Source organism: Pelodiscus sinensis, chromosome 9 (genome assembly GCF_052426305.1).
Source record: "Pelodiscus sinensis isolate ZL-2025 chromosome 9, ASM5242630v1, whole genome shotgun sequence".
NCBI classification, from domain to species: Eukaryota; Metazoa; Chordata; order Testudines; family Trionychidae; genus Pelodiscus; species Pelodiscus sinensis.
This window is the reverse complement of record NC_143060.1, coordinates 38,051,635-38,063,401: the sequence shown is the minus strand read 5'-3', so window position 1 is coordinate 38,063,401 and position 11,767 is coordinate 38,051,635. Positions and strand designations below refer to the sequence as shown.

At 44.5% G+C, this 11,767-nt stretch overlaps 1 protein-coding gene across 1 annotated transcript in view; it reads left to right on the top strand.

Moving 5' to 3' along the window:
- Positions 1–10,967: 10,967 nt before the first annotated feature.
- Positions 10,968–11,767, top strand: part of CNN3 (calponin 3) — a 41,170-nt gene continuing 40,370 nt past the window's right edge. Inside the window, exon 1 of the mRNA XM_075936571.2 lies at positions 10,968–11,137. Within this exon, the coding sequence (XP_075792686.1) occupies positions 11,081–11,137 (57 nt within the window). The 5' untranslated portion in view covers positions 10,968–11,080. The remainder of the gene's footprint in view (positions 11,138–11,767) is intronic.

Below are 11,767 nucleotides of genomic sequence, written 5' to 3'. Positions count from 1 at the left end.
ATGCCTCTGCCCCAGCTCCGGAGCATTCCTGGCTGCTGTGCCCATTGTAAGTTTCCCTGTGTTGTTCAGTTGCGGGCTGGGAGCCTAACCCCACACACCGTAAATATACCACCGCACCCTAAATATACCCCCAGCACAGTCTTGTATACCCCGCGGGTTATACTAGTGTGCGGGGTATACAAGATTTTTTTACTGAAACAGCAAAAACCTCGGGGTATATTCGGGTGCGGGTTATATTTGGCTGCAGGGTATATTCACTAAAATATAGTATTCTGACCTCTCAGTATGATTTCTCAGTTTGCAGATTGTTGGGTCTAAAAACTAGATCCTGTTCTGCTCAGTTCTGACATTCCTCTTTTTTGTGTCCTCCATGAAAACAAACCTGGAAAATTTCACAGGCCAAAAACTGTATTTTATACCTATTGGATGTTGCTTATAAGACAGATAGGAGCATTCATTCATATTACACTTATATCTCCTTCACTGGATTTATTTCATTAGCCTGAGCCAAATAAAAATAATTAGGTTGAGCCCCAAAGATTATGGGGTTTTTTAGTCTTTGTCCAATGACAAAACTTCACTATAGATAACATCATCTTTTCAGAACTATATTGTATATGCTGAATACCTGTGGTCTTTTGGAAAATGTTTCCCTCTCTCTTTTAAAGGGATTCAAAGTTATTATTTACAGCTACTTCTCACACTGCAATTGCCTAAAAGAGGAGTTAGATTAACAAGAGGAGTATGATGGGGCAGGAGAATCATGAAGAATGCTATGCAGCATGTCTACATCCTTAAATATTTCTCTTTTTCTGAAGAGAGTAAAATTAGCTCCTGTGGACTTTTAAGTATCTTCTCTTCTTTTTAGTTTGTTGTTCCTAAGTTTATGCTGTGATGATCCCAACTGCCCACTGACTTTTGGCTGTTTTTTCTAGGGCAAATTCATGAACCTGTTTACTGTGATTATTATGTTTTGGGGTAGGGAAAATAAAGGGGCTGTTTTTTAAAAGAGAAACATTTTAGATGGACTGTAATTCAAATGATAAAATCTAAACTATTACTATTTTTTCCTATTCATTAATTTTGTCTAGTTAAAAAAAGACCTCAGAAGAAAGGCATTTGACTGTCAGTTAACAAGTACTCAACATAATCAGTCTGAACAATTCCCCACTTTTGAGTCATACTGTATGTGCAAGTTTGTTACTGCATTTGTTATTTTGTTTTTTTTTTCCCCTCTTTTTTATTGACTGAAACCACCTTGGCACCCACTCTACCAGCTCTGGCTACATTGCTGCTAATGGATATGTGGCTACGGTATCATTTTTCCAAGGAAGGCAACCATTGTCTCATAATTTAAGAATAAACGAGACGTGTCATAAATTGTCTTTTTAAATAAAAAAAGTCTGAAAGAGTTATGACTTATTTATCTGTGAAAACTACTATTTTTACATGCAGGAAGTCAGAGAAATCAGGACAAATAAATTCTTAAGCAGTGGAATCAATGGCAAAGGAAAAACAAACAAACAAAGCACTGAACTATGAATGCTGATATAGGTAAGTATTTCAAGTTTGGGGACATGTAGCTTTATTTTCACTTATGCCTCATTCCTGCGACATGAATAATTCATAAAAACATAAGAACGGACATACTGGGTCAGATCAAAGGTCCATCTAGCCCAGCATCCTTTCTGCTGACAGTGGCCAATACCAGACATCCCAGAGGGAGGGAACACAATAGGTAATCCTCATGTGATCTCTCTCCCGTCGCTCATTCCCAGCCTCTGACAGAGGCTAGGGAAATCATTCCTACTCATCCTGGCTAATAGCCATTGATGGACCTAACCTCCATGAACCTATCTAGCTCTTTTTTGAACCCTGTTAAAGTCCTAGGCTGTGTCTACACTACAACGAAAAGTCAGAAAAAGAGTTTGGTTTGCAATTTGCGTATTTTTCCCCACTCTTCTTACGAAAGAGGCTTTTCCAACATTTGGCACGTTTGGCCAAATGTCAGAAAAAACCATCTTTTGGAACATCCTTTTTTCCTCGTAAAATTAGGTTTACAGGTTTATAGGGATGCCGAAAAATGTGTCTGATTTTCTGAAATTTTTTTTTGAAAAGCAGACGTGTTCCCTAGATGTAACAGAGCATTTCTGGGATACTGGAGGTATCCCAGAAAAGCTCTGTTGTTCAGACATACCCCTAGTCTTCCCCATATCCTTTGGTAAGGAGTTCCACAGGTTGACTATGTGCTGAGTGAAGAAAAACTTCTATTTGTTTGTTTTAAACCTGCTGCGTACTAATTTCATTTAGTGACCCTTTAGTTATTTTATTGTAGGAATAAATAAATAACTTGTGAAGAAAAAGTGAAGAAAAACTTCTATTTGTTTGTTTTAAACCTGCTGCGTACTAATTTCATTTAGTGACCCTTTAGTTATTTTATTGTAGGAATAAATAAATAACTTTTCCTTATTCACTTTTCCCACACCAGTCATGATTTTATAGACCTGTATTATATCCCCACTTAGTCTCCTCGGGTATGTCTACACTACCACCCTAGCTCGAACTAGAGTGGTTAATGTAGGCAACCGGAGTTGCAAATGAAGCCCGGGATTTGAATTTCCCGGGCTTCATTTGCATATTGCCGGGCGCCGCCATTTTTAAATGTCCACTAGTTCGGACTCCATGCCTGCGGCTACATACGGCTTGAACTAGGTAGTTCGGATTAGGCTTCCTATTCCGAACTACCGGTACCCCTCGTTCCACGAGGAGTAATGGTAGTTCGGAATAGGAAACCTAATCTGAACTACCTAGTTCGAGCCGCGTGTAGCCACGGGCATGGAGTCTAGCGACATTTAAAAATGGCGGCACCCGGCAATATGCAAATGAAGCCCGGGAAATTCAAATCCCAGGCTTCATTTGCAACTCCGATTGCCTACATTAACCACCCTAGTTCGAACTAGGGTGGTAGTGTAGACATACCCCTCTTTTCTAAGATGAAAAGTCCCAGTCTTTTTAATCTCTCTTCATATGGGACCCGTTCCAAACCCCTAAATCATTTTTGTTGCTCTTTTCCAATGCCAATATATCTTTTTTGAGATGAGGCAACCACATCTGTACACAGTATTCAAGATGTGGGCATACCATGGTTTAATATAGAGGCAATAAGATAGTCTCTGTCTTATTCTCTATCCTTTTTTTTTAATGATTCCTAACATTCTGTTTGCTTTTTTGACTGCTGCTGCACACTGGGTGGATGTTTTCAGAGAACTATCCACAATGACTCCAAGATCTCTCTCTTTAGTAGTTGTAGCTAAAATAGTCCCCATCATATTGTATCTATAATTTGGATTATTTTTTCCAGTGTGCATTAGTTTACATTTATCAACATTAAATTTCATTTCCATTTTATTGCCTAATCACTTACATCTTTTCAAAGCTCTTCCCAGTCTGCTTTGGTCTTAACTGTGTTGAGCAGTTTGGTATCATCTTCAAATTTTACCAACTCACTGTTTACCCCTTTCTGTAGATCATTTATAAATACATTGAACAGGATTGGTCCCATGACAGACTCTTGTAGTTGTGAGAGGGCCCACAAGTTACCTCTCTCCACTCTGAAAACATACTATTTATTCCTACCCATGAAAGGACCTTCCCTCTTATCCTATGATAACTTACTTTACTTAAGAGCCTTTGGTGAGGGACCTTGTCAAAGCTTTCTGGAAATCTAAGTATACTATATCCACTGGATCCCCCTTGTCCAAATGTTTGTTGACCCCCTCAAAGAACTCTAGCAGATTAGTAAGGCATGATTTCCCCTTATACAAACCATATTGACTTCCCCCCAACAAATTATATTCATCTATGTGTCTGTCAATTTTATTCTTTACTATAGTTTCAACTAATTTGCCTGGTACTGAAGTTAGACTTACTGGTCTGTAATAGCCAGGATCACCTCTAGAGCCCTTTTTAAATATTGGCGTCACATTAGCTATCTTCCAGTCATTAAATACAGAAGCTGATTTAAAGGATAAGTTGCAAACCACCGTTAATAGTTCCACAATTCCACATTTGAGTCATTTCAGAACTCTTGAGTGAATGCCATCTGGTCCTGGTTATTTGTTACAGTTAAGTTTATCAACTTGTTCCCAAACCTCCTCTGAAGACACCTCAATCGGGAACAATTCCTCAGATTTATCACCTAAAAATAATTGCTCAGGTTTGGGAATCTCCCAATCTCCAATATCCTTAGCCATGAAGACTGAAGCAAAGAATTCATTTAGTTTCTCCAAAATGACGTTATCATCTTTGAGTGTTCCTTTAGCATCTCGATTGTCCAAGGGCCCCTACTGGTTAGTTAGTAGGTTTCCTGCTTCTGATGTACTTAAAAAACATCTTGCTATTACTTTTTGAGTTTTTGGCTCGCTGCTTTTTGGCTTTTCTTATTATATTTTTACACTTAAATAGACAAAGTTTATGCTCCTTTTTATTTTCCTCACTAGGATTCCATTGAATCAATTGATTTATTCATTGGGCACACTGATAAGTATGCTCAATTCAGAAAAAAAGTGAAGATTCAGCACTTCACCAAATGGGAAACCCTATAAACCAGCACTTCTGATCTTGGAAAGTAGCGGTTGGAGTCCAGTTGGTGTGGGGTCAGCAGGCTCCCTACCTGGCTCATTCGAAGTGGCTACATGTCCCAGCTGCTCCTAGGAGAGTAGAAGAGGGAGATCAGAACTGTGAGAGGGGATTGGAGTGTGGAAGAGGGGCCTGGGAGGAACTCTGGCTGCAGGAGAGGGCTTTGGGCTGGTGTAAGGATATTGGGATGCAGGACAGGAGGTGGGGTGCAGGCTCTGACCAGGAGGCACTTACCTCAGGTGGCTTCTGGTTGATGGGTCTAAGCAGGATCTCTGCCTGCCATTTCTCCATGCTGCTCTGCCCCCCAAAGTTGCCAGCATGTCTAGCTCATAGGTGGAGGGGCCCGGCTGCTCTGCATGGTACACACAGCCTGTGCCCACAGATTCCACCTCTGCAGCTCCCAGTGGCCGTGGTTCCCATCCAATGGGAGCTGAAGAGCCAGCACTGGGGGTAGGGGCAGCATGTAGACATTCCCTGAATAATCCTTGTTTAGGAGCTGCAGAGACACACCAGCAAGCTGATGCTTCAGGCTCCTGACCTGTGGGTGTGGGGGGTGCTGAGGTTTGGGGGCCAGCGTCCATCCGCAGCACAGACACTTGCCATGTGCCGGATGAAAAGAAGCAGCGGGCTTCTTCCAGCCCATAGGTTTATGGGGTCCCACTTAGCCTGAGGCCCTGGGCTGCAGCCCGCAAAGTTCCTGTTAATCTAGCCTTGCCTCCAGCTAGGAACAGCCCCCTCCTGAAACTCAAGACCAAGGGTGCTGTTCTGGGACAGCCATGGAGAGAGGGCAGCAGCCGTGTGTACCGGGATGCAGCTTACTTTTCTTCTCATTCCCTTGACTATCAGGGAACAAGGGAAAAGTACTTGGATTCTCACTCCTGGCTGGTGAAAGGAGGAGGCACAGGAGTAATTCAAAGAATCCAAGTACTTTTTCCTTGCTCCCATATCGTCAGGGGAACAGGAAGAAAAGCAAGCCTTGTCCTGTTACGCATGGCTGCTGCCCCCACCCTTGACCCTGCTCTCCCAAAATGGCACCCTTGCTCAAGATCCTCATCTTGGCCCCACCCTGGATCCTACATCCCCTAGATGGACCTCTCATTCCCTCCCACACTTATTCCAGTTAAACAAAGTATTTGACTAACGAGCACTCCTATTCCCCCAACATGGCAGATAACACTTTTACTGTGTTTCAGTTTATAGTGCCTGTTGCTTAGGTATTCTTGCTAATGATAATATTAGCAAATATTATGGTGTTTATTTTACAAAGTATTCATGACTGTACAAGATTTTTTTGGCAATCTGCTAAAAAAAGATGATTGGGATACACGCATTTTATAGCATTAATAACTGTGCTACAAGGAAAGAGAAACCCCTATGGGATGAGAAGAATAGGGGATAAGGCCACATCTCCATTTGCCATACTGGAAAAACAATCTTCTGGCATTCTATTTAGCGGGTCTAGTTAAGACCCACTAAATCAAAAGCTGAGGCTGGCTCCAGTCTGCGCTGGTACTCCTTGCAGTCTGCCTCCCAATGTGAAGACAGTGCTGAAGCTCAGCTTAAGATAAGCTGATTTCAGTTACATATTTTACATAGCTGGAGTTGTATACCTTTACCTGACCTTCCAGGTCTAATGTAGACCTGGCCTAAGCTGGGCATCCACCTCATCCAGCCAACTGGAGACATACACTGTATCATCCTTCTGCCATCCTTGCATGCCACCATGACTCCTTCTGCCAGTGCAGCTGGCAGAGAGAAAGAAAACGAGAAAAGGAAAATTCTTCCTGTTCCCCAGCAGCTGGTTCACTCTTATGCACCGCAACAGCCACTCCAGCCCTTCCTCTGGGAGTTGCTCTAGCCTCTTCTATCAAAAACATGCGCACAGGGGCAAAAGCATTGCCAGGTTCTGCTCTTCCCTCCAAAAGATATTGTGAGGGCAGAAAACATTGTGGTGGTTTTAGGTGGGGCAGAAATATACACAGCCCCTCTTCTTCATATGTTTCCTGGCTCTAGAGTAGCTCACGCTTCTGGTTCTGCATCTTTAGACAAGTCATTCACAACACTTCTAAAGCAGAAGTTCAGAGCGTAGTCCATTTAAGTCTGTTACTTTCCAATGGATGTCATGAATCTGTTTATGACTTTACAAATAGTTGCTGAAGGATTGACTTAATGTGGAGGATAGCTTTTACTTTGTACAAATCCTTTCCCCCATACAAATAAAGTCCCTTGTAATAAAGAATATAGACAAATGATGAAAATATAAGAGATTTCCATATATTGAGCCAGATTCCCCAGTATGCCTTGGCTGGTTTGTACCACTCTGGCTGCATGTATAGGTTTGTGTTGCCAAATGGCGCTAAGCAATCAGAGCATTTTGATGAATCTAGCTCAAATATTTCTTAGTACAGTATTTTCCAAAGTTTCCTAGGAGGCATAAATACACTACTGATCACAAAATTAAATATAATTTCATTGTCCAACATTAACATGTTTGTCTTTTTATGCATTGAATATGAAAATTGCAAAGCAGTTCATGATAAAAATATACACTTTAAATGTCATGGATTTCCTTTGAGTCTAGAAAGAATGGTTGAGAGCTTTGTTACAGAAGATCCTAATTCAGCTTCCGTTGATGTTAATGGTAACATTTCCACTGCCTTCAGTGGGTACTGAGTCAAGTCCTTGGTAGTTTGTTTCTTGTGGTGCCTGAAAACAATCATGCCAAAATCAATGTCCAAAAAATTAACTGACTTACCTATCCCTAACTTAAATCATTATTTCCCTTTTCTCATTCTTCAGTTCTCTCCCTTCTCATTTACAGTACAGTCTCTCTATGCTGGCTGAAGGAGTAATTTTCCTGTTGAGTAGCATAGATAAATTCTGCTTTCCATTAATTATGAACAGCTCTGGCTGTTTTCCCATAGAGGCTATATGAGTTGTGTAGTGGTTTAGGTTCAGCTGGTTCATGACACCACAACAAAAACCATATTTTTGGCTACCCATTCTCTCTCTCAGGACTCTTTTAGTCTGATCCAGCTACAGCTGAAAGTTTATTGAAATATTCCCATTGATTTCAATAGGACTTGGATCAGCCCTTTATTTTTGTTTATAGTGTAATATTTACAATGCAAGACCCAAAACAAACAAGTGTGTATTGCCAGAAATCAAACTGAAAAAGAGCTCAGCTAAGGCTACTGCCTCTGAGACCTATCATGCAAACCTTGATGTAGCAAGGAATACCTCAAAGTATCCACTATTTGACTGACATTTTCTAACTTATTAAATCTGAAATGTGTTTAATTTTATATTTATACTATAGATTTTAAAAGCTGTGAAGATGGCAGAAGAATACAAGGCAGAAAAAGATTTTGAATAGCCTATGTGGTATTTATGCACAAAGATATTAGAGTATTGTATGGAATGAGCACCCATTGTTGCCAGACCTTCAGTAATGCAGATGCTCCATAAAAAGAAATCAAAATCTATTTTTGGAGTAAATATACAGCTTGGTTGGCTAAGTGTATTCATATGACTGATTAATTTGCAGTAAACTGAACAAGGAGAGATATCAGTGAATGTTATGATATCAGTGAATGTTGCTATATTGTGCAACACCATAAGCACAGCAGTCTGTGCAGGGACATGATCACCTTTGAAACTCCCCAAATTTTAATGCCTTCTTAATCTCATGGCAGTTTTTCTTCCTCTTCTCCTCTGTCTCACCTGCTTCTGAAGTTTTTCTTTATTGTGAATTCACTTATTGAAGTTTCAAGAGCTATAATGTAAACATATTTTGGTTTTGTTAGTGACTGTGTATTCTTTTACTTGCTGCCTCTGTCCTATTCTAAATGGCAAATCACACCTACTAGAGCAGTTGTGGCCAACCAGTTAGAGACTAAGAGCCAAAATAGCTTTGGACAGTAGTGCAAAGAGACACGTATTAGATATTTATTTTTATATATCTAGGGTCTAAGGCACCCCCAGCCTCCCTGCTCTAACCCAATGCACCCATCCCTCCCCCAGAGCCAAGTCACCCCAACCCCCCCGCTGTAACCCAATGCACCCACGCCTCCCCCAGAGCCAGGCACCCCTAGCCACCCCCCCCCACTCTATCCCAATTCCCCTCCCCCAAAGCCAGGCAGCCCCAGATTCTTTTATTAACACCCTGGGTCTCATCAGAGCCACTTCTGCCACCGCCACACGCTTGTCCCTCCAGGCGCTGGGGCACGTGTGCAGAGTGGCCATGAACTGTCCAAGCGCGTAACTCCGAAAAACAATTGAACATTCCCTTGAAGACAGGTGCTGCTGCCCCCTCCCTGAATCCCAGACATTTTTTGTGTTTAAAAAAGCCGGCCAGATGGCAACTTAACATGGGCAAATGAGGACATGTCTGGGAAAAACTGGATGTATGGTAACTCTAAAGAGCCACATTTCTATGAGCAAGGAGCCACATGCGGCTTGAGAGCCACGGGTTGCCCACTCCTGTACTAGAGACTCCTCCAATGGCTGAGCAAATGAAGTTATTCTTCAGAAGCTTCAGGGGGTAGCCGAGTTAGTCTGTACAGGATAAACTTAAAAAACAACAAATGGTCTGGTAGCACTTTATAGACTAACAAAACATGTAGATGGTATCATGAGCTTTCCTGGGCACAGCCCACTTCTTCTGCTGACGGGAGTTATTCTTGTAACTTGTTAGAAACCCAGTTTTTTTGTAATCAGGAGTAAGGGTTTACCTTGGTCATATTACCCAAACTGCAAAATATCACTCTCTTCCTTTCCTAGTCCCCCTGTACCCCCGTTGTGTTCAACTTATTAGCAACTGGGATGGGGAAACTTCTAGGCTACGTCTAGACTGGCACGATTTTCCAGAAATGCTTTTAATGGAAAAGTTTTCCGTTAAAAGCATTTTCGGAAAAGAGCGTCTAGATTGGCAGGACGTTTTTCAGCAAAAGCACTTTTTGCAGAAAAGCGTCCCTGGCCAATCTAGATGTGATTTTGCGCAAAAAAAAACCCCGATCGCCATTTTCGTGATCGGGGCTTTTTTTGCGAAAAACAGATCTCAGCTGTCTACGCTGGCCCTTTTGCGCAAAAGTTTTGTGCAAAAGGGACTTTTCCCCCAAACGGGAGCAGCATAGTATTTCCACAAAAAGCACTTATTTCTTACAGTAGGAAGTCAGTGCTTTTGTGGAAATTCAAGCGGCCAGTGTAGACAGCTGGCAAGTTTTTCCGGAAAAGCGGCTGATTTTCCGGAAAAACTGGCCAGTCTAAACACGGCCCTATAATGGTTCAGCAACTGAACAGGTTGTTTTCTGGAGAGGTTGTATTAAGGCAAGTAACTTTGGCCAAGTTAATCAGGTTATTTGTCAGAGATGGGTGGGGGGTGTCAGGTTGCTACTTGGAAGATAGGCTCTGCAGTATTTATGAATCCGACCTGACTTTAGTACTGCACACTCACTTCTATGCAAATCTATGAATACAGATATATTGAACTGTGACTGCTTAGGTCTTTAGTAATTATTCCATTCTTTTTGCATACAGATAAAGACAGTGGGATGCCAACAATTTGGATCTGTAGCCTTGAAATATTGTAATGGCTCCGCAAAACAGAACTGGCAAAATATAGGTAATGACTTATAGCAATCATCACAATTCCAGATATGAAACGGGTGCTTAGGTTAGTGAGGCATTTGGTAACTCTTTTGAAATAGCCAACATTTGTCATGGTGTTGAGAGATACAAGGAGTTTGGCATAAGATAACAGAATTATGGCTCCTCTTACTCCTCCCTGGGAGCTTTGTAGCCCTTGAAGTCTTGCTGGGGTCTCATCAAAGCGAGTGATCTCAGACAGCAGACTAGGATTTCCAACTTGATTAATAAGTCTCTCGGCGTGCGTGTAGATAGATGTAGCATGTGTTAAAAATTAGTGGCCGCTTCAGATTCCACAGCAAGGATCCAGGGCATGGAAATGAGTTTTCCATAACGCTGCTGCTGTTGCCGCAAGGTTTGAGGGCTGCGGATTCTTTCCTGCTGACGTCCCCCCCCCGCCCCCCCAGGCCTTGGCAAAGCTGCCGGGCAGAGCGCGCTGCTGTTCCCAGCTCCCAACCTGCCACCTCCCCGCGCTCCCGCCCGCCCAGCTCCCAGCCCCTCTGCCCAGGTGCCTCCCCACGCAGCGCCTCCCCCGGCCGCCTCTAACCCCCCCCCCGCCCACACCCTCACCTAGCGCGCGCCCCTCCCCACCCCAGCCAAGCCCCCCGCTCCTCTCTGCCCGGGCTCCCATTGGCCCGCGGGCTGCGCCAATGGCGGCGGGGGTGGGGGCACGCGCGGGGGGCGGCCGGGGGAGGGACTAGAACTTTCCGCGGCCGGGCCGGAGCCGGACTCTCCCCAGCCCGCGGCGAGCAGAGCGCAGGGAGCGGCCGCCACCCGCCGGGGACACGGACCCGCCATGAGTCACTTCAACAAGGGCCCCTCGTACGGGCTCTCCGCCGAGGTCAAGAACAAGGTGGGGACCGGCCGGGGCTCGGTCCGCGCGGGGCTGCCCCGCTGGGGGGCTCTTCCCGCTCTGGGCAGGGGCGGCCCCTGCATTGTCTGCGCTCCCGCCGCCGGGCAGGGGAGGAGAGCGGCGCCCGCCCGCCCCCTGGAGCAGGGTCCGCGTCCGTCCTTGTCTTCTCCTCCCTCCGCGGCGCGGGGCAGCCAGACAAAGGCGGGCGAGGCTCCCTGGCGGTGGGCGGGCTGCCTGGGGGGAGCAGGCTGCTGGGGGGTCCCTACGGGCTCCGGTGATGGTGACCGTCGTGGGGAGAGCGAGGGATGCGCTGGGGCTGCGGGCTGGCTCCTGGCTGGTGTCGGAGGAGCATCCCCCTGCGGCCCTGCTGAGCCTCGCGCCGGCAGAGCTGCCCCTCGAGTGGAGGGTGTGACGTGCCAGGAGCCTGGTACTGAAAAAAACAAACAAAAAAAAAACCACCACTTTTTACGAAGGATGCGACAAGCCCGGCAATGGGGCTCTGATTTGCTAAGCCTGGAGATGCCAAGATTCAGCCTGGGCAAGTCCTGGAAAGAATTAAGGACTGGGTAAATGCTGCTGCCCAGGGCATATTGGTCTTTAGTCAGTAAATGGCATTGCACGTTGTGGGAT